The sequence below is a fragment of the Thermobia domestica genome, chromosome 12 (assembly GCF_964235325.1).
Source record: "Thermobia domestica chromosome 12, izTheDome1.hap1.1, whole genome shotgun sequence".
In the NCBI taxonomy this organism is placed as follows: Eukaryota; Metazoa; Arthropoda; class Insecta; order Zygentoma; family Lepismatidae; genus Thermobia; species Thermobia domestica.
The window spans coordinates 148,318,782-148,343,553 of NC_137465.1; the positions used below are offsets into that span (position 1 = coordinate 148,318,782).

The 24,772-nt window shown below is 32.4% G+C and overlaps 1 protein-coding gene across 4 annotated transcripts in view; it reads right to left on the reverse strand.

The window, feature by feature from the left end:
• LOC145666727 (uncharacterized) overlaps positions 1–24,772 on the reverse strand; it is a 100,316-nt gene that overhangs the window by 7,361 nt on the left and 68,183 nt on the right. For all 4 annotated transcript variants that reach the window (XM_081734252.1, XM_081734253.1, XM_081734254.1 and 1 more), the window contains 5 exons: positions 12,558–12,652; positions 10,150–10,312; positions 6,284–6,558; positions 3,210–3,371; positions 1,011–1,158 (listed from right to left, as the gene is read on the reverse strand). In XM_081734252.1, coding sequence (XP_081590378.1) covers positions 1,011–1,158; positions 3,210–3,371; positions 6,284–6,558; positions 10,150–10,312; positions 12,558–12,652 — 843 coding nt within the window. The remainder of the gene's footprint in view (positions 1–1,010; positions 1,159–3,209; positions 3,372–6,283; positions 6,559–10,149; positions 10,313–12,557; positions 12,653–24,772) is intronic.

Consider the following 24,772-nt stretch of genomic DNA (forward strand, 5'->3'; position numbering starts at 1 on the left):
ATATTAAGACTTAATTAATTCTACTGCACTACTGCAGTTTTTTTTTTTTTTTTTTTTTTTTTTTTCCTAACTGAAATGATCTTTATTATCGTTATATTACAATATTTGAAGAAAGAATTGAGGACATTTCAAAGGGAGGCTTTGCAAAATCTTTCAATTGGCTCCACTGCCAAATCTTCTCATGAACTATGGAAACAACTTTTATGATTTTCTAAAACTGCTGCTCATGTCAATGGTTAAAGTGGCCACGCTTGTTTAATTTTCTAAGTACTAATTTTCATACTAATTTTTAAATAGAGGACGTGCATTGCAATAGAGCTATTTTAAAACGTATCTGTCCATGAGTGTCAAGAGAAGAAGGACTTCAAAGTTGGGATATACATTCAACACAATATAAATTAATTGTAAATTAACACTATATCTCAGGTTTGAGGTAATTTTTCTCGTGATTCAATGAATTGATATGTTTAAAAAATATTTTCAATGGATTTCACGTCTGTTAATATTAAAGCGCAATCAGAAATTTGTCCAAGCGTGAGTAGTTTCACTATTAGCATGAGTGGTAGTTCTTAAGTATGCATTCACTTATTACCGAAGCCTTTACGATATTCCTTACCTCATAGTCATGTGTATTGTAGTATCCGACTTAAGATTAATTACAAATGCCATAATCATATTTTCTATGTTAAAAGAAGCTTTTTGATCTCTCTCTCACACACACAAATACAACACATATACACACATTACATACATTCCTTGATCACAAGTACCGAACATTTGTATATATTGTAGTAAAGCATGTTCTTGAAATATTCTTTATACCTTAATTACCACATTAAAAATGAAGATTGTAATAGCTTTCGTTGCCTACTGGTTTCGTATTATCATTCAGCTCTCATTTCTACGTACGTCCAATAAATATACGTACGGTCAATAAATTTCTAATTACTATTTCTGAATGTTGTATGTTTCCAAAATAAAGGTATTCATGGTAATTTTTCCCCCCTTACCTTTGGCTTCAAGTTCTTGCACCATTGCCTCTGCCCGAAGTGCTCTTTGTTGCGTACTATGAAGTTCCGATTCCGTAACACGAATTTTTTCTTCTAGAATGTCAACTTCTGCTGCCATTGTATTAGATTCTTTTTCCAAAAGTTTTTCCTGGAAAAACAAATTAAATTACTAAACAGGCAATATATACATATCGGGTGTTCTAAAAATGGCGTCCAAGAACAACAAAGCGCTATTCTTCAGGTCAAAATAAGGCAAAAAAATCTTATATAATGGCACAGTCTCCAGGACCTCCTTCAGACGCTATTGGGAATCAAAATTTCACTACTTGGCAACGTCGCAGATTAACTTCAACCATTAGCATTGCTCTAAGAATCCATCAAACAGTTACATTGAATGTAATGCTAATAAGTGGTTCTAGTGTCAAGGTATATTTACTTTAATTTCCATCCCTAGAGAACCGATGTAACTATTTGATAGACTGGTAGATTTTTCTGTGGTTCTTTATCTGCGACATTGTCAGTGCAATTCGCGTCCCCAGATGAGGACCCGAAAGGTATACAATTATACATATTTTTAACTTTGACTTCTACAATAGTGCTCTGTAGTCCGTAAGCGCCATTTTTAGAACACTTGAGATATATATATAAATGAAATACTAGAAAATAGTGAAAGCAAATATACACACTGAAGCACGAAGCACTTTCGGTAAGATTCTTCAAATAGGGAGACAAAGAAGCACGGAGAGAAGAAAAGAAATATTAAGTATGTTGAATACCTGTTCCATATTTGTTTCTTAGCCCATTTATTTATTTATATGGAGAATTAGTTTTTCTCCTTTGAAATGAACTGGAATTTTATGGTTTGATTACACTTCTTTAAATTTATTTAAATGTCCTTTACTTTATGATATACAATTGTAATGTCTAAATGAAATTTAAGTGACATTTAATAATTTAATAATTAATTTAATAAGGGAAATTTAATAATTTAACTAGACGAAGATGATATCAGTAATTAAATCATTAAAACTCCAGTTCAAAACAAAATATAATTCCTGATATAAATCAATGGCAGGTATTAAACTCTGTCAAGAAATAGAGGTAGCCATGAAACGTCCAGTATATTATATATATATATATACACTCCCATTCAGTTATTCATTGCATGCTTTTACCATTTAGTACTATGTGATTGTGATTTTTTCATATATAATTTATATTTTTGGCACATTTCAACTACATTTATTTTACTTCCTATTTTCAGTGTTGATTCGAGTACAATATTTATAAAGCAGAATTAATTTTAAATTATTTAAATATGTATTAGTTGACATACAATTAGACACCTCTTTGTATAACAGTCTGATAAATTATGCTATGTATAAATATTATAATATTATATGTCCAAGTAGTGCTAATTCTACGAAATAGCATGTTTTTGTGCTTCTAGAGAAGGTGTATAAGAAGAGACATAATTATATATATATATATATATATATATATATATATATATATATATATATATATATATATATATATATATATAGATAGATAGATAGATAGATAGATATATAGATAGATATATATATAAAACTTGTTAGAAGTAAAAGGAACATGTTTGTAATAACATTTTTGTTCACACAACACTATCTTACACAAACCTCTATTACAAACCATTAGCAACTGCATACAAAAATAGTTAATTTTGTGAACATATTCACTGTAGTTTCCCCATAGTTATAAAGTAATGTATAAGTCTTTTTTGGACTAATGTTCAATCTAAAAGGCCTCCAAGGGAAGACTGAGAATCACAATTTGAGAAAGGCTGAAGTATAAATTTCCACATCATCATGATCTGACTCGGAGTTTTTAAAATCTTATGATTTGCGTATTCTTTATTTGGAGTGAAAATATATGGTAAATGTAGAAGACACAAAGTTTCCTTTCTGTTTTTTTCTTTAAAAAAAATTAAGAATGCAAACTATTCGGTTCAGAGAACTAATTAGTTTAGTAAATAATTGACACCGTAGTGTTTACACACAATTGCACGGTGCGTTATACTCTTTGAAGATATGGTTTTACAAGATTTTGACATTCGTAAGTTCGTCATACAACAAACTGAAGGATTAAACAGTTTACAAAGCAAAAGTTACTATGTGGTTTTAGAACTAAAACATAAAATTAATAAAGCCTCCTTACCTGTAGTTCCCGAATTTCATCTTCGTGTTGTTGCTGTTCCTCCTCCAAGGATCTTTTGAGTGTTTCAACTTCTTGAAGGACTCGTATTAGTCTGCTATCCGGAGCTACTTCTGCCAACAATAACGTGCTTTGGTGAGCTAATACATTACGTTCTTTCTGGGCCTGAAAAATGTTAAACATTTTGAAAGTAACTTAGATTATTATTTTATGGCTAGATCAAGGTTGGTAGCTTTCTGCCGTTCTCATCACTTATATATTCATAAAGAGTTTTCTACATTCGATCGAATATATGAGAAAGACGTCACGTTTAACACAAAAATACAAATTTGTACTGTATATGCTTAATGGTTAACATGCTCGCCTTTGATGCAGGAGGTCCAAGGTAGATTCCTAGCGAGAGGGCATAACTGATTAGGATTTAGTGTTGAAGTGAGGTCTATATCTCATATAGCCTCAGTGCTGAAAAGGGAAATTAAATTTCAATAGTAATGCTACTAGTATACTTGTTGATACATAACTAAAATAATGATATTCGTTTACAATTTCGTTCCAATGTTATTATGTTAAAGAATTAATTGTTTAATTAGTCTATTATATCGGAAAAATAATTTATTTTATTTCTGGTGTCATAGTTACGAACATCAGAGTCAGAAAATGTCATGTTTAGATTTAAAAACAAATACATTTTTAATTATAACATTTGTTAAAAATACGATTAGGATAACTAGAACTAATTAAATTCTGCAACATCAATTCTAATAAGGTTTTAGAGGTTTTATGTAAGGATTTGAAATATTTTAATATATGATCAACTTGGTCGTAAAATTAAATCTAAAACAATTAAAGAACACTTTTTGATCAACATGTCGTCAGGTGTTAAGAAACTGTAAATATTTGTAAGAATTTAGCACTTGGTACATTACCAGTTTAAAGTTTTATGCATGGTAATATACAAACCGTTCATCTATTTATCCCTTAAAAGTCTTCTATCGAAACCGAAGACAAAATATGTTAATAGTCGAATTTGTTTGGAAGTGAAAAAGATTGGTCTTTGCAATTCCATCTGTGAAAGAATATACTAGAATATACTAGAAAGGAAACCAAGTCTTATTTTCAGAATATCATTACGTAGCCAACTTATAGAAGCCATAGGACACACATTTATAAGACAAGTGGCTTACCTTGTGCCTCCGTGTTTATTACTTTAATTGAATATTTCCTTCCTCCCTGGGAACGTCGTCATTATCATTTCTATTACTGTATCACTAGATCCTTATTTTACATATCCTATTGTAAGTTGTTTTATTTAAAGAACAATTGGTGCAGAGTTTTCAGTGACAATTTCGATTTTTTATTGTTCCTGTACTTCCCGTCATCAATTCACTGTTTTTACGGAAAAACTATTCATTAATAATTTATGCAGAATTCCACAATAATATCTTTAAGCTCTATATGATTGTCTCGATTTGTTTTTGTTAAAACAATAATTCCACTTCGCAAATTATGTGAATTGAAGGACTAAAGTGGTTGAACACTCATTTTGGCTTGCGTTCAACCAGGTTAAAGAGCATAACAAGGACGCTACGGAAGAACTATTTCCACTTCGATATCTCGGAACATCTACAGGATACAGGACATAACATAGAAGACACCATGGTTTTATTACCGATGTTCCAATAATACAAAAATAAATGATGTTGAATCCTTTTTCAACAGGACAAACTCAACTTAGATAAGGGCAATCTAAATCACAGGCGGAATAACATAAGCAACATCAAGTAGAACTAAAAATTAATGGATAATATTTAATTATATTTTATTACATTATTTACGTTTTTGTTACAGATTGTTTCCAGTTTACACAACTTCACCGTTAAGAAAACTAGAAGTCTCATTAACGGAAATAGGATCTCACCAGGATATTTATATTACTGCAAGAGTTGGATCTGGACCCACTGCCTTCACTTGGAATTGAATAGTTAATTGATAATTATTTCACAAATTCACATCTGGTGTCAACGAAATGAAGAACTAGCTTTCAGAAGAAATTTAATTGACAAACTACGCAAACCAAATAAGTATTCAACCACCTTAGTCCTAAAATTCACAAAATTTGCGAAGTGCTAAACCTGCCAGTGGAATTAATGTTTCAACATTCAAAAATAAATTGAGAGACAACCATATAGAACATAAATTAAAGTCATATTGTGGAATTATGCATCAATTATTAATATGAATAGCTTTTCTCGTAAAAAACAGTGAATTGACGGGAAATACACGGACAATTATTAAAGCCTACCAAAAATCGAAATTAAGTCACTGAATACTTTGCATTAATTGTTCTTTAAATGAAACAAAACTTATAATAGGAGATGTAAAAGTAAGAATCCGGTGATACAGTAATAAAAAGGGTGCTGATGATGTTCTCAGAGAGAATGGAAATATTCAGTTAAAGTAACAAACAGAGATATGAGGTAAGCCACTTTTCTTATTACATAGCCCATTTAATCTGCAAAAAGAATAAATGTTTAAGTTCACCGATAATTGCTTTTACTTATAACAGTCTAATTTATATGTATTTTAAAATACATTATTATTGAAAACACTGATTGGGCTGTTTATTTATTTATGTTAGCCGAAAGTATTATATTGCTCAAAATCTTAGGATTCTGTTTTTTTTTCCCCTTCTTTTTTCAAAGTAATTTTAGAAAAGAATTTGAGTCTTGATTTGCAGGTAAACATTCACTATTATATTAAATATCTAAATAATTTACACAGAAATGTCACAATATTTCTGTCTAGATGGGTCGATGAGGCGGGTAACTAAAAAAAGAGAAAGAAAGAAAAAGAAAGACTAGCATTTAGAAGAAATTTTGTCTATGGTCAATGTGTTTGCCAGTTATACTAAATACATGAATAAAGTCCATTAAAAAGAAAGCTTTAATATTTTAGTTCTTTGAGCAATCCTCTTACGGTACCATGTGTTAATTCAGATACGATTATTTTAAGATATTTGAAAAATATTTTTATAGATAGATTTGTTTAGTAGTTCTGGCATCATATTAAAAACTTACCCTATCCGCTTCTGACTTGAATTTTTTGGCAGTTTCCTTTTCTTGTTCATACTGCTTTCTAAGCGACGCAACTTCTTCCGCTACCATCTTTGTTACATTTACAAAGTTTTCCCTCATGGTTTTCAGTTCGTGTAACTCCTGCTCCGCTCGACTTCTAGCAGCTTGTTCTTCTTCCAACTCAGATGAGATTTTCAGTAACTGCTCCTGGGCTTCGAACTCCAAACTTTGTACGCTACTAAGTTCAGATTGTAATCTAGCTACTTCTTGACTTAATTCTATAAAATCACAATGATAAAAGAGATTTGTTTTCTTTATTTTCAAATATCATTGTGTATATATAATAGACAGTCAAAATATGTTATATTTAGAAAGTAGCCATTTATTATAAAATCAAGATACAAAATATTTACATAGAAATAGAAAAACTTGAGTATTATAAGAAAGTAAGATTAATACACTATCTCTAGACATTTCGTAATAATTTTACAAGATAGGTCACGAAAAATTATACCCGCCAGAATATGGAATATTGAATAGAACATTATCATCATAAGTTCGCGTACATGACACCGGCATGGGGAACTGGAACAATGAAGGGGACATACATTCCTACTTAAGAACTTCCTCCCGTAAGTCACATGATCGTCCCCCCATCCCTTTCTTCCTTACTCCGACCGTCAGTTGTCTGCTGAGTCCAAGAAGGTAAGGTGTTTGCGTTAGCGATGTTTTTGATACCAGAGCAAGTGAATATTATAGAGTCGTACATAAGAACGGATTCTTTAAAGGAAACACACGAATTATTCCGTACAGCGTTTCTTAATCGTCCCGTCTCACCTAAACGCAGCACTCTGCAATTAATGAAAAAATGAAGCCATGGACCTGCTGTAAATGTAACAAAGAACAGGGCGACATCTATTCGCACTCTGAACATCGTGCATGCGTTTCCAAAATGCTTTGTAGTACTCGAAATTCTACTAGAAAACTATTGCAACAGGTTGGGGTGAGTAGAATGACCTGCAGACGTGTCCTGAAGAGTTTGAAGTTGAAATCGTACCGCATTATAGTTGTGGGACAATTCAAGAAACAGGATAAAAGATATCAGTTTTCGTCGCTAGTTGTTGAACATGGTTGTAGATGGACGATTGGACACGTTTAGGTTAATCATGTCAGGTGAAATACAATTTCATTTATCAGGATATATAAATGCCCAGAAGAGCAGATGTTGAGAGTCAGAAAAAAAATCCTCACCTAATATACGACGTACCCTTATATAACCAGAAATAGGTGTGTGGTGTTTCTGTGCTTGCCACGTGTGTGTGATTGATCGAATAATTTCAATATCACAGTCAATACAGATCTGACCATTTTGGACTTTGCTCAACAGCTGACCGAAGAAGAACCAGAATACTATGTTTTCAAGCAGAATGGAACAACCTATCACACTTTGAGAAGTCACTTGCTTGTGTTCATGAGTAAAGGCTTATGGCAGTTACGGTCACCATATGTATCAACACGCGACTTTTATTTATGAGGTATGTTTAAAGGACGAGCATATGAAAATCTGAAGAATATCAGGAAGTGTTTCAGCAGTATTACCCTAGTGGAATTGACGCAGATATACCTGCATTTGTTAAGCCATGCACACAAGTGTTTAGTAGTTGGTGGAGACCATTTTCAACCTTTAATCTGAAGATTAGTACAAGTATATTAGTTGCTAATATCGATCTTACATAGGTTACCGGAGGTATTGGCGGAGCTACTTTTTTGTGCCCCACTCTGTACATAGTATGAAGAAACTAAGAAAAACTAAGATCAAAATTAGAGATCGCCCGGTGGAAGAGGTGGAGCAATTCTGTTATTTATGGCGTAATATAAGCACAATAGGTACAAACAAGATATAAAATCCAGAATATCCCAGGCGAAGAAGACATTCGAAGAAAAGAAAGCTTTTAACTGGAACATTGACATAAAACTCAAAAAAAGGCTGACGAAAGAATATGTACTTACTGTGGAATCGTATGATTGTAAGGCATGTGGACTTTAGAAGAAAAATGGAGATAGAAACCTTCGAAATGTGATGCTATAGAAGAATATTGAAAATTAGATGGATGGATAAGATCAAATGAAAAAGTATTGGAAATAGTAGGAGGAAAGAGGAGTATACTGACGAGTAGGAATGGCAGAAGGAAAAAAAAACACCTAAAAGAAGGCCACTATTGAAATTTGCGAACCAACTAATACAAGAGGTAGGGAAGGAAAAGTATATAGAAAAGAAAACTTTGGCTCAGAATAGAAGAGTGGAAAGTTGTGTCAAACCAATAGAAATATTCCAGGCCTGAGAAGAGAAGAGTAAAAATTAAAAGTATGACACAATAAAGCTTACAGGAACAAAAACACACTGAAGAAATTAAACTTGAGCTGTAGTCACGTTGTCAGATAATAGAAGAGAAGGTAATCAAGAAGGAAGGAAAATCGGTAGAAGTAGTCCGATCTTAAGTAGCTGTTAGCCATAAGTGAAATAGTCCCCAGGTGTAATGAAAGAAAAGATGATGTATGGCAGATCAAAGTCTGATTAGGTGTCTAGAGAGAAGAAAACACTAATGGCTCACAGAATACCACTGTTGAAAAAACTTATGTAATAACAACTATAATCTGAAATAGTGGAAGAGGAGATAGATGGTGGAGCGGTACCGAAAGTTCAAACAGTAGAATTTAGAATAAACAAACTGAGAGAAAACAATAAAATTTAAAACACAAAATATAAGTAAATAATACTGGATAAAGAAGTGAGGCTAGAAAGTCTAGAGGTAATAGATAATACGTAAAGAGTGTTACTCTCTGATAATGAGATGACTGAAAAGTTTAGAAAGCACACGTATTTTTTATATTAAAAATATATTCAAACAACATTATAGAAATATAAATTACGGAAAAGTGATAATCAATTTTAAATTATTGCTTTATTTATCTAACGAGATTAAAACTAATATTCTCAGACTATCTTTTTCTATATCAGTAAAAAGGAATATACTACTATATTCAAAAAGCGTTTCTGGTAGACTTGCACTATCTACATGATATAACTATTAAACTAATTTCATTTTTTAATCCAGTTTTTTCAAAATAGTTGCCACATAATATTTATGTTTACTGTTAGCTTGATGTGATGATGGATAATTGGATACGTACAACTGTATTGTGCATGAGGCCATATACGTGAAGCAGATATCTTAGAATAGCTATATTAACTTACTTCATGTATGATAGATGAATCATACAGTACACAATACTTTTATAAGAAATTTAAATATGCAATATACTAATATTTAAGATGTTCACATACACCATTATTTATCTTTAGGACTTTTTAACTTTATTTATTTCTTCAAATCTAGTTTTATCTGCCATCTTTATTACGGTAGCATTGTTAGAATAGGACACGCATTATTTAAAACATACAATATGAAGGTAAAGCAAAAAAATAAAAAATAAATAAGGCGTTAGCTCACACGAAGAAAAAGAATTCTTTGCTTATCAAGGCATTGGCCAGGAAGTTAGGTTTCCTAAATTAAATGTTCAGTGTCTACTATCATTTTCAATGAACATATTACATCTTTGAAACACAAAAAAACATTACACATCATTAATGTTATTGCATGATAGTTGCTGGTGTCAAGCGAATTATTAGACCCCACTGTTTTGTGTTATTTACACCTCAAATACTGTGTATGTAACAATTTGCAAACTACTCCGTGAAAAGTGATCTAACAAGGAAATTTGAAGCATGGGTAAAAGTAGGACTGTAAGTATTGTGTATTAACTTGTGTGTGCAAATTTGGAATAAACGGAAATAGGTTATTACTTACCTCTTACACTGTTTCGTAGTCCTTCCAATTCTTCATCATCTTTGGTGGGTGAGGATTTTCCATCAATACCGTCAATGTCGATCACGCCTTCAGGAGACACTTCAAGAACTTTCTGCATTAAGACTGCACTTTTTCTTTTCAATTCTCGATTCTCTCTGTACCACTAGAAAAAAAAAAAAAAAAAAAAAAACAAAGGTTAATTATTTTTTAAGCGATGTATTTTTTCCTTTATCTCCGACCTCATAATTAATTTTCCTTGCTATCATAATTATCTTAATTTTTTGGATAGTTAAAAATTTACCAGAAACAAAATTGTAAACAACCTAACTAAAACTTTGTGCAACAGAATTGGTCTAGTAATTCAACTTTGGCTTTTCAACCACAAATATGAAACTGAATTATACGGAGTACCTTTTAAAAATTGGCCAATATTGAAGACAATTCTTGCATCAAAATATGAAAACTTTCATATTTATATATATATATATATATATATATATATATATATATATATATATATATATATATATATATATATATCACAGAGGGTTGATTAATTCGTGTGACAATTTCATTCGTTCACTGTGCAAAGTGGTATGAGGTAAAGCCGTGCAATTTGGTGTAACTTTAGACGAAGGACATAAGTTTTGTTTCGCCATAGAAGCATGTCACTTGTACTAAAGATTGATGAGATATAGGGTCAAAGGTCAATTTTTTTTATTTTTTTTTTCCTTATGGGATTGCAATGGTAAATTCTGAAAGAGCCTGAAAAAAACGTAAATCGAAGTGATAAAGAAAAAGCTGTATGGTATGATTCTATGTCGCAAGCCGACCAAATATGCGTCAATCAAGTATCAGATCAAGGTCACATGTCACCTTGAGAACCCATTTGACATGATGAGGTACGGACATTGCGTTGTTTTCAGTGTATTCAAACGGGTTCTCAAGATGACCTTGATCTGACCGTGACCTCTGACCTTAACACTTGATTGACGAATATTTGGTCGGTTTGCGACATAGGATCATTGCAGTCCCATAAGAAAAAAAATCGAAATTTGTCCTTTGACCCTATATCTCTTCAATCTTTAGTACAAGTGACATGCTTCTATGGCGAAACAAAACTTACGTCCTTCGTCTAAAGATACACCAAACTGCACGGCTTTACCTCATACCACTTTTGCACAGTGAACAAATGAAATTGACACGAATTAATCAACCCTCTGTGATATATATATATATATATATATATATATATATATATATATATATATATATATCACTACAAGACAATTATATGAATGTTCAAATAAACCCCAGCTATCCTCCTCTGAAAAGTTTTATTCTTATTCATAGATGGAGTCAAATCAAACGCATATGAATTGTCTGCGGCTAATTGAATCTTTATTTCAAGCCAAAGGCATTACAATTTTCCTATGTACTGTTGCAAGAATATAGCCTTTAAAACAAAGGCGGGTGTCAGATTTTTTAAAAAGAAATAAGACTACACAGCTGAAAGAGAAGTGCTTTCTCTGCGACAGATTTTATTTAATAACATAAAAAGAACGGACCAATTTGGATCAAGTTTTATCGTCACAAGAATGACGTATTCGACTGAAACTTAATGCAAACCATTCAATATATTTCTAATTAATTAGCAAAAAGAGGCTTACTAGTATAAAAAAAAAAAAAATCCTTTAGAGACTACAATAAACTTCAAATTCTTTTAGCACGTTTAAACAGATGAAGGTCCAAAATTGACAAAAAAAGAACTTTAAATTAATATTTCACATACTACTGTAGTTTGAAATAGAATCAATATTTTCTATAACTTTTAAACCCGAAAAGAAGTCTGTATTTTAAATATAAATTCCTTTAGTCGAATCCCAAAAGTAAGTTCCTGGAAACCTTACTGTTCCAAGTTGTCCAAAATATTACTCAGAATTGTAGAATCTCTTTCATGAATCTCTTCATACTCTTTACAAAATAATGACATTTATGCTAAGACAAATTCTTGAAGATAAAATTATTTTTGCTTCATAACAATAATTTCAATCAAGTATACGACAAATGAACGAATAATAATAATAATAATAATAATAATAATAATAATAATAATAATAATAATAATAATAATAATAATAATAATAATAATAATAATAATAATAATAATAATAATAATAATAATAAACGTTCATTTTCCATATACTTATTTATTGAAATTGTTATTATAGAGCAAAATTAATTATGTTCGAGAGTTTGTGTTAACCTAAACATAAACTATTATTCTACAGTTATCTAGCAGAATCTTTACAACGGTAGTCAAATGAACTACTTTCATATTTTTCCCTTTACTGGCATCTATAATTATTACAATATATTATTAAATATTAATTTTATCTATTACTTACAGTTGTGGCTTGCTCCATGGCTTTATGCATTGCCCCAGTTTCAACGTCATATTTATTTTTTAGTTGGTCATACTCTTTGTAGACTGCCTCTGACACTGCGAAATTAAAAACAGTTTAAATATAAATAATCCTTTGTAAATTATGTATGTAAGATTACTATTAATATAGCAAGTCTTAGTTACAAAGTAACAAAAATTACTCATATAATGGAGGACTCACTTGAATATTTTTTAACTAAGCAGTTAGCGTACGCGCCTTTGGAATGGGAAACATGGGTTAGATTTTCGGTGGAAGCTCATTTGGTTCAGACAGCACGTTGAGCTATAGGTCGACGTTTCCTATAGCCTCGCTACTGAAAGGGACGCTAAACACGAATCAAATCAAATACTTTTTAAAAGTGTGCTCGAAGTCACACCACGTTACAAAACATGCTTTTGGAACACTGAAATATACTTATATGCAGCAATTAATGATTTAATACAACATTCTAGTTTCTGAATGATAGTAATTATTCAAATTGTAGGCTTTAATTCAATTAGGCTTTCTTCCAGAACATTTTATCTAGTGAAATTGTAAAATCAAAATGTGAACGGACTGCATTGGAACACTATAGGTTAGAATGTAATCGCAGTTCAATTTATCTTAGTTCTGGAGCAGTGATGATTTCAGAAGATATCCCCTACAGCCAGGGTGAACTGTCAATACCCAGAAGGCGTAAGTAGTACTGCAAAAATACTGATAACACACGTTGAGCAAGATAAGAGAGATACTCAGAAGAAGGATTTTCGTAATTCTAGGGGAACTTTTCACCCGGGTCACCCCTGAAACTATGCCTCCGAGCAGTATTAGCCAACTTCGGAAGGGAAAGCTCCTTGGAAGAATACCGTATATGACTCAGCTTGTTTTAACCTTAAAACTTTTCGCGCCTGAGACACATTATTTAGGTCAGTGTTTATCAGTAAAATTTCCAAGTAAACACTAAAATCTTCAGTGTGCTATTTGATAAAGCAGATATGCCACAACAAGGGAAGGGGCAGTTGAAAGTGTATCATTATAATTTTAGATGAAATCAAGAAAATAACTGAAACATTTAAATCAATTAGATAGTACGTATTTAAAATTTTATACACGGAATGTATATTTACAAGAAAAATTGGTTTTAAATAACAGATACAAAAAGAGGAAGATACAGAAAAGAGGAACATATTGCAGAGGTAAGGGTGTATCATTTCCACTTCATGTAATGAAATCTTGCTTATCTGTTGGGAAGGTTCATACTGGCACTCCAAGTGAAACTATTTCTCGACTGCATATATGATTTTTGTCAGAGGAAGTTTTGGCGCCAGACATTTTAACGCAATACTTCTGAGTTAGAGCAACAGTTTCTCCTAACTTATTTTGACTTGCTTTGAATAAATAATACCATTCGGCTTGCATGAAATTTGTCCTCTTGTACTCATTTCAGAGAAATTAACTTTTGGTATGTATCTTGCTTTTACAAGTTTAAACAATTGAATTTCGTTTAATCAGTGGCGGAAATAGGCCTAGGCCCCCAGTTTTTTAATGACAAAAATAATTTAAGCTATTACTTATATATTTTTGGAAGTTTATAGTAATCTAATTATATAACTACCATGGTCTGGATTCTGGCTGGTTCCCCCAGTTTTCACCTTCTAGATCCACCTCTGAGTTTAATATTGGAAAATTTCGATAGACTTCCGAAACTACGAGAACCCAATAAAGGAACCAGAAGTAATATATTTCCCACTTCCTGTTTTTAAAATAACTAAGAACATAAATAGAACCAAATTTTGAGACGCAATCCGCTAGAAAAGTAATTTTCTTTCTTTGTCTTCCTCTCGTTTCTGATCTGATACCTATCGACAGAGTCGTTCAATAAAATTTGTTATACTTATAAACAGAATAGTTTCGAAGTTTAAAATGCATTTGAAAATGAGTATGGGCTTATGTGATCTAGTATGTGAATGGTAGAACTAGTTTGCTCTGCTTTTCTGATTTACTCCAATGGCGGAAAACTCTTTTAAAGCGAGCGGGAATTGAAACTGCAAACTGTTATATAATCTGTGTGTCTAGTTATCCATAAATTTTCCCATAATTTTACTGTACTTTTTGTTATACTAAACATCCAAAAAGTGTGACAAAATCTCTCATGGGCTGGATATGAAATCTTTAAATAAAACAGTTTACTAATATTGAAGCTCAGAGACTGTTAAATTATTTGATTTTGAGTTTAGCGTTCCTTTCAGCAGCGAGGTTATATGAGACGTGGACTTATTGACTAACGTGAAATCCGAACCCAATGAGTTCCCGCCAGAAATCAAACCCGGGTCTTCCACGACAAAAACGTGTGCGCTAACCACTTAGCTATGAGGGAGTTCTCGGACTGTTAGACTGTAGCTCAGGAAGAAGTACAGACTTCAGAACTGATGTCTCAAACTGCATTGAATAATCTTAGAACAAAACTTAATTCACTAACATTATTATTCATCAAGGGAAGGAGGACAAGTTAGTAGGTAATTTTATGAAGAAAAATTCTTTTAAAAAATAACATTGAGAGACTAAGTGAAATAAATGAATGCATTTTCATCATTAAAGTCAAAGAAAAAAGATTTGGATTTTCAATAGTTCGTAGAGGCTCCGATGACACGTTCCAGTTTTACAGTTCAAGAACTCTTAAGATAAAATTTAAAAAGTACCTCTTAATTTTTTGTTATTAAATGAGATCTATAGAAATACAACATTAAAAAAGAAAAACGACCAGAAACAAGCTAGGATTTCTTTTTTTTTTCAGGAGAAACACTGAAGGCTTATCTCTTTCTTTCTTTTTCTTTTCTTTCTTTTCTCTCTCTCTCTCTCTCTCTCTCTCTCTCTCTCTCTCTCTCTCTCTCTCTCTATATATATATATATATATATATATATATATATATATATATATATATATATATATATATGCCTGGGTTGGCAATGGTCAGGCAGCGACCGCAGCGCCGAAGTGTTGCTGGTGTTGTATTAGTGCAAACTCGGTACAAAGTGAGAAGTAGAATCATAAGTGGATCTATCAGGCGAAGGATTTTTTGCCCCTCTCCTTCAGCAAAAGCCCGGGTCTGTTCGTAACTCCAAGTGACAGTAATTTTTGCTTCTCCCCCCTCCCACTAGGAGTCCGTTATGGATCCACCCCTAAGTAGAACGGCATTAGGAAGTAAACTTAGTAGATAGTGTCAAATGGGCAACCTCTGATTTTCGAAGAGCGGAAATTGTTATGTGACGCGAATTGACAAAAGTAACAAGTATGTTGGGCGTGTCGAGATGACAGTGTGGAGATGACAGCCTACAAAAATCACGGCAAAATCACACCTGCAAAAAGAAACCGTGGTCAGAAGAAAACCCTTAGTGGCATGTCCTGCCGACCATTAAGAAGATTGTCAGAACCATCTATGGTCCAAGTGACAGAGGAACTCTAGCAGTACCTCCCGCAGTCTGTGTCGACAATCACAGTCCACCGCGAGTTACATGACACCGGCATATGGGGTCGGGTTGGGTGATTTTTTTTTTTTAACAGAGTTAAAGGACACCAAAAATGCCAATAGCTTAAAAACTATGGGATTTATCGAAGTGGTTCAAGGAATTACAAAGAAATTCCAGGAATTCAAGGTATGCGCTCTATCTAAATATCCGTCTTTCACATTCCTCCAGTGTCAGCGAAACAAATTGTATAAAGATAAGGTACGGGGATACAGTTTTAGCTAAGCATTTCTATTGATTGAACATTTATTTCGCCGGAGGATTCTTAAATATAGAGATTTAAATTAAATGAAATATTTCAGTTTAATGATTATGCTTTCTAAGCTAAGGAAGACTATGATCAAGACAAATGAATGATGGAATAACTTGTGGAATGAGAATGTGGGAGGAAACGGGAATATCCCGAGAAAACCTACAGAGACTATGTTGTCTATCACAAACTTACTTGGCTGGGGATTGAACCAGAGACCCCACGTACCAGAGGTAAATTGTTCACCACTAAGCCACCGTGTCCCCAAACATGAATATTTAGATAGAGCGCGCGAATAATAGTTCCTGTTTAATTCCCTGAATCGATTCGATAGGTCCATAGTCTTCAAGCCAGAACGTTTTAAAACTTAAGATTTCACATTTTCGGAAGCAGGCGTTATCCGAAAATGTTTATTAGAACTTTCTTTTATTTCATATCATATAAGGAATCACTTCCAGGAGTTTGGCCACCGAATTTCTAATCATATTGTATATAAAAATAAAACAATCACAGTTTTATAACGAACACCCAAATTATTTTTTTATTAGTAAACTCAAATGTTGGTAATTTTTAGATAACCTATAGTTGGTGTTGCATTAAAAGTAGTTTTAAATGTTTGATAGCAGTTTTATTGTTTGATAGTTTCTGCTAGTTTTTCAATATTTAGTTAGTAGAAACATGACCACTACTGAAAAGGAGCCCACTGGGGTAAGAGGGAGGCAAGCTTTCGAGTCCTGCCCTCTCTATAGCTCCTCTATTTGTATAGACAAACTCTATTCAGTTTGCAGTTTCTTAAACACGAGTGCAGAAAATTCAACAAATTGTAATCATTTCGAATTTTCTCACGGAAATAAATAGTGTTGAATAAGGCATTACTGTTCAAACGCACTAACAAATCAAGTAAATTTACTTCCGACAATCACTGAGTTTTAATTTTGGCAGTGGCCTACGTAAGTTTCGGGTACTGGAAGCCACTGCCTTATAATTACTCTGCACTAAAGACAGACAAATTTTAAAAGAAAACGTGGTTGTTCATTCTACCTTAGTGAAGAATACATTCACACAACACTATCTGACCTATCTCTATGATCTCTAGATTTTAATTTTGGGTTAGGAGTACGAAATGTACTGCTTATGTATTGTAGAAGAATTTCTGGTTATTGCGAATAAAATGGAACAGGTGATTCGTTTCTGATACTTATGAGTAAAGTGTTAAGAGAAAGGCTTTTTTTCTCTTTTTTACGTGGAATAATGTACTGTACAACGAAGAAATACCGAAACTACACAAAAGTTATTAAAAACAACTAAATGATTTTGAAATATGGATGTGGAGAACACGATAGAAATTAGATGGATCAAGTGAGAAATCTATGAGGAATTGTTAGAAGTAATAACTGAGGAAAATATATTGGAATAATCAAAAAGAGAAAAATACATTGAGTAGCGTATTTTTTAAAAAATAAATTTTATTTTGAGTGCATTATAAAAAAGCCAAGGTAGAAGGTAAAACAGAAAGAAAAGCTATGAAATTAAGTGTTACATAAAAAAAAAGACAATAGCTGAGAAAATTACCGAAATAAACGGGAATAATATTGGAAACGTGAGGAAAAGCAGCTCAGAAGAAATTATTTCGAGGAAATTACTGTAATTCTTGTAGATAATGTGACATATGATTAAAGGAGAGGAAATAAATTATAATTGATGGAAGTTAATAGGCTTTTCAAGACGAAATAGTTATTAGGAAACTAATATATGAGAACTTGACAGTGACAGGTCAATGGCGATTACGCTGATTTGAATATTAAGACTATATAAATCATTTAATTGTTTCCAAGAACAGTTAAGACGAAACCAAGAAATTCAGGCATTTTGTAAGCGGATGGTTTTCAACATAAATGTAAATTATGTATATGTTTCCATATGGAAATTATTATTACAATACAAACATTACTTGAGTATTTGATGTCAGAATTCAACTACTGAGAATTACCATACGTCCTATTTCTTTTTTCCATCAAACGGATTTCTCTATACGACCTTCAAAAACAGCTACGAGATATAGTAGGATAGAAAAAGTTTAGTACGTATTGTTGTGTGTAATTGCTTGTAAGACATTATATCAACTGAGATTGACCCCCTTCTCCAAAAGAATTATAGTATTGTGTGTTCAATTAATACTACAAAGAAGTTTATAGGTTCTTGGAATATTCTCCAGTTCCATGGTACGACAGAATGGTTTAAAGCAATGTTAAAAAAAGAAAAAAAGAAAAGAAAATCGAAGGATACTTTACGAAGACTCAAACCTATATCTATTTTTATTACAATACGTTGTAACGATTATGTGCTATAAAACATTAAGATTGTTTGGAGACTCAAAAGTGTTACAGCTTATACATTGAAATGTACAAAACAGAAAGTGAAGAAAAGTAGCTGTAAAAAAAGTTTTATGCATATTGCAGATGGATCATGAAAACTAAATTCTTTCGTTTAAAGTAATCACTATTACGGAGATTTTTTTTAATATCGCTGAGAACAATTCGTTTGTCCAAACCTTTGTATTTACGTTCTATGAAAATAAAAATGTTAATTGAAAATCTAATTCTTTGCTTAAAGCAATCATTGTTTTGAAAATGTACTACTGAATTTTTTTTAAGCATTACTTTTTTTTTTTTTTTTTTTTTATTATTATTCCGAATACACGTTCAATGTAGTGAATTGTATGGAAACTCGTGCAATAAATTGTTTGGATCCTGCCTATCTTTCCCAGATCGAAGCACAATTTTTCAGGAATCATCACACGCAGCTGTATAATGCATTTGATGTCTTTCTAATATGAAGAAAATAAAAGCATAGTTACATACATTTAATCTATACAAATGAGAAACGACCGGATAAAAGTTGCAGTTATTTTAATATGGAATCTACTACCCCGATTTACGTCTATGAGAGATTTTACTGTATAGCGTAAGTCATGATGCTTCATATTATCCTCTTTTCGCGTATTTTGGCTTGGCTCTATCTTGCATTCGCCTGCCTCGCACAACAGGCCTTTAAACGTCTGCCCATACATAGGCCTACAATGTAATATTTTTAACGTGGTTGAAAAAAAAAAAAAAGTTTTCTACCTGCCTCCCTAGTGATTGGCAGAGTGGGAAAATAGGATGGAACGTCTCCGCTTTTTGCTGTTTTTGCGCGCTCTACATGATGATGGTAGGAAAGACCTGCTTGTCACGGAAAAGGCTGACTCAGGGGCGAGAGGTTTCGCAGTAGATTTTAAAACTTTTGTTTTCGACACATATACAAATTATGAAGGAAAATGCTTTTTTAAAATATATTTTACAATTTCGGAATTTAATAACTGATTTATGTTCACCTAACTTATTATTTTCATTATTTTGTAAGCATTCAGGGAACGAATTAATATTCTTGAACTAGTTTTAAATTGATTTACCTCTTGAATATTACGTGGAAATAAACATGCGAAGCCACAATTATGTAAGTGCTACACTTTTAATTTAAATAATTATAAAATACCAATAAACAGAGGATAGTTAATTCATTGTGAAGTCATGTGGGATAGGGTAGATTTTAGCCTGAAAACACTCAAAGGGGGTTCAGTCCCGCTTGACTTGTGGAATTTCACGCACATTTTGGAGCTTTCGACATGTAATCTCAGGGTTCGATTCCCGGTAGGAGCACATGTGATTCAGATTCTATGTTGAACAGTAGGTCTACGTCTTGATGCTGAAAGTGAATGGTCAAATGAATTGCTCATTTGCTTTAGGAATAATCGAAATCGAACGCATACTTGGATTTCCATGCATCATGGACATATTAGAGTGCCTGTACTTAGAAGTTAATAAAATACAAGCTGTTCTTCCCAAATCTTCGGCTCGTCTGCAAATTTCCTTTACGTTAGTGACAGATCTTGGCGCCAGGTAAAAGGCAGTGCAGATAGCAACAACTATAAACCTGACAGTGAAGTATTAGAGATTAGCGTGACTATTTTTATAATAAGGATGAAGAATATCGAAATATTTTCGCTAAAGATGTTTCTGCAACCTGTAACTTTCAAATGTATTGAAGTTTGCATATTAGCGTGACTCACAGACTGACATGTTTTTGTATTATAATGATATAAATGTGTGAGAAAAAGTTTGTTAACCTTCCATCATTACTTAATTTTTGTATCCCTTTTTAATTTGACTGTGTATGTATAATAAATATGTAAATGGATATGTAACTTTTTAAGAATCGATTGAGAAATTTAAACTGAAGAAATAGTTTGAGCAGTGTTGGTAACGTCAATTGTTTCTCTACTTCTTGAATAGCTCGAATGTCAAAGTGGCAAATTCGTTATTTATTTATTTTATAATACTTGTATCTCATTACAACTACCGATGTGTCTTCCCTTTTGTAGAACTCTGGAGCCCCAACTGGGACTGATGAAATATGGATTTCGTTTTACTATTCAGTACGTAATAAGAGTAGTAGTAATCATAATGCATGGCATTATAATTGTTTGGTTGTATTTTTATTTCATGAAGTTAGTGAACTATTTTCGTTCGGTGTTGAAAATGCTATGCTAAACTTCTACATTTGCAATTAAAATTTTAAAAACGTTAGAAAGACATTGTGATACTGTTAATTTCACATGTTCTTGACTAAACTGATTCTACATATGGACAAGAGAAAATACAAAATTGAAAAGATACTACAACAGTATCTTCTTGCAAGAAATCTATAGCTACATTAACTTGGTTTTAGTTATCAGAGAGCAAACGAAATCTCTTATCACTATTGTTTTAAAAGTAACGGTTGCCTGGTATGAAACAGAACAGAGGCGAAATTTATGCACCCAGTTACAGTGAGGCTTCCTAAGCAAGAAACTTAATAATAATAATAATAATAATAATAATAATAATATATATATATATATATATATATATATATATATATATATATATATATATATATATATATATATATATATATATATATATATATATAATAATTCCTTTGTTTGCAAAGTGTCGTATCTCAAACAATCGATTTTTGAGTTAAGACCAGCCCCGAATTTCCCTTTAGGAGCTCTATAATTCTCTTTAATAGCCGTATCTAAATTCCGAAATATAACTGTGTAATAAGTAGTTTGATGTTTGTCGTATTTCAATTGTACAAAATTAAATTTCTCTCGAACTGCCGTAACGCAGGATATGACAGTTTACAAGAAAAAATAAGAAGTTTCTATTTGTATATATGTGTGTGTTCACCTTAATGCGTAATTTGTGTTGTTTAAGCAAGCAGGAAATATTTTTGTGCCTTCACAACTGGTCCCTGTGATCAACCTGACTCGTAGATAGCATCCTTTTGAGGTAGTGGAACTACAGCATAGTGGCTTCCTCAACTTCAAGCAGCTCTCCAAAGAACTTAGAATTCTACAAATTTGAGAATCAGATGGAAGCAATGCAAAAGACGAAAACTGGAAGAACATAATGGAAATGAAAAAGTCACTGACAACCAGCGGCGCAACTAGGGTATTTATCGCCCGGTACTAAAACTCGCCTTAGCGCTTCCCCTGGCCAACCAAACCAAAACGCTCCTCGACTACGCCTGATATTGGCATCACACAGTAATTCTACTATTCCATTTTTTCTTCAAGTGGTAAAGCTTGACTTCAAAACTGCAGTATAATTTAATGTTTAGTACAAGATAAAACACTAAACTAATTAGTAGTTGATTGCCAAATATTTTGAGAGAAGCATGCTTGACATATTCTTATAGTCTTTTCATAATAACTGCGATCCACAATGTTTTTTTGGATTATATCGGAATGCGCATATATGTAGAATGAATCAACAGTTTGTTGCTTTAGAATAGAATATTTAATTATTACAGTCAAGCTGTTGTCTCAAGTATTATACTCGGACATTTTGCAAATCTCTTAAATTGATGTAAATTAAATGTAAACACAGAAAGTTGGAACTAAAATGTAACTTTGCGGACTCTTTTGGCTGCAAAATTTTTTTATAATGTCCTCAAAAGATAGCTTTGAAGTTGTTAGCTCTATGGATATGATCCTAAGGTTGGTGAGTCGTTGCTGTCCTGTTAAGTTTCTGAGGTATATTTGTATGATCTTTAGTTTGCTAAAACTTCTTCCCTTGCCTTATAATGAAATTAAATATTTACCCAGTTTTGCGCTCGGCCAATCCAGCGCCCGTGGCACAAACTCCGTTTTCACCCACCCCCCTTTTGTTACGTCACTGCCAACAACTATTTTCTACAAAATCCGCCATCTACAATTAGACTACAAGGAAATCCAACTTAAGCGCCTCAAAAAGAACGTAAAAGATTTTAAGGTCGGGAAAGTTAACCTGTGAAAGCTGAAAGTCAATCAAGACAGATACGTAAGACTTAACATCTCTGTGTAACGGATCTACCCTTGACATACAAATGTCTGAGCACCAACAATTTTACTTGCACCTCGACCATTAGAATGGTTACAAACAAAAAGGGTTTCTTTTTGTAGTTTTTTTTTTTTTTTTTACTTCAGGACCGTTTATTCCCAATTACTTTACGGACATGGTTCAGTAATTTTCAGTATTGTATGGAAGTGCTATTAACTGTACTCATTTAAGTTATACCCATGTTTACTTAAAAGAATAATATTATACTCTAGTTTGGATACAATAATTTATTTTTAATTTCATTATTTAGACGCTGTATTGAATTTTATTTTTCTTTCATACAGCTTCATATTCACTTAACAGTGTTAATTTGTAGTATTAATTTCATGCCATATTGTTTTCCTTTTTTGGTTGAAGGTCAAACCATAAGCCTTATTCGTTTGATCTTTTACTATTAATTTCACAAGCATGTTTAATTAATGAAAGAAATAAGACTTGATTCTATCATTTGTTTACTATTTTTTAAACTTAGCCTATCAAAGATGAATATAACTACTTAGATGTACGCAAATGGACAAAATTTGCAGTTTGCCATCTTCAATTTGGCATTCTTACATCCCAAGACATATGCACAGTGACGAAACTCTTTCTTAAAACAAACAAATAATATATATATATTGCAAAGTAACGTATCTCAAATAACATATTTTTTATGGCTTAATATTACAATATCATATAATTTGAACATGTGGTATTAACGAATGTACTTTTGGTAACATTGTGTCAAAAATTGGTAAGTACTTGTGGTAAACACGAGCGTAACAGGAAAGTGAAACAGGTGCAAAATTTCAAATCGCTCTCCTGAAAAATGAGAAAACAGAGATACGACATTTTGCGAACAAAGGGACAATAAACACTAACTCAAAATTTCATTGTAATTTTTTGACAATAATTTAAAACTTGCATCTTAACACGGAAATTACAAAGGCGAAAGATATGTTTTTAACAGTGTTGAACACCAATGCGTTCTTTATTCTTTAGCCCAGTGGCTCTCAACCGTTGTGTCGCGCAGTCCCATAAAGTGGGTCATGAAATTTAGGAAATTAATGAATCAAATAGTTAGAATCAATTTAGAGAAATTGTAACAGCCAGCGCCTCCAACAGCAGTAACTATGCTCAGTACTATATAGAGCCAATACTTTTTAGAAACTTATAGTTTTATACTATTATCAGTGGCGTACACCACAAGGAGGGTTTCGGAATTTCATCCCCCTTGAGCAAGATATTATAAGAAAAGTAACACTTACTATATTAAAATTTATTATATTAGAATATACATAAATCATGGATGTCCTGAAAGGAAATGAGGTTGAATGCTTAACACCTGCTTAATGAAACTCTGCGTATTCCACTGACGTGAAATTTATATAATTTTAATATAACAAACAAGTGTGTCGCGATGTTTTAAGTGTACAGTAAAGTGTGTAGTCAGTTAAGAAAAGGTTGAAAACCACTGCTTTAGCCTATTGATTCCTGTGAGGCATACAAGAATAAACTTTCTTTGAAACGAATCGGGATTTCAACAATGTAATTTCTTCAAGTCCAACTAAATTTTCATTATTGCGTAATATATAGCAATTGCGTTATATATAATACTAGCAGCGTTCACCCCGCTTCGCTGCGGTCACCCCGGAACGCAATAAACTTTGTTACTTAGATAATTTTTACTTTTTCGCTTTCAAATTGCAGTAAATGTTAACATTATAGCGCCTGTCATTTATGTTAACCCGCCGAGTGACACGGTCATGCGGGTTGCATATAAATACGTTTATTTTTATACCTATGATGAACTAACAAAGGATTTGTACGTTATGCACACTTGAATGGTCAATTATCTCAAGACACTGGTAATTAAAAATTAAAGTGATATGATAAAAACCATCTAGGGTCCAAATCCTAATAACCCCCCAAAAATGAAAGAAATTGGTTCAGCCGTATTAGCGTGATGAGCTAAC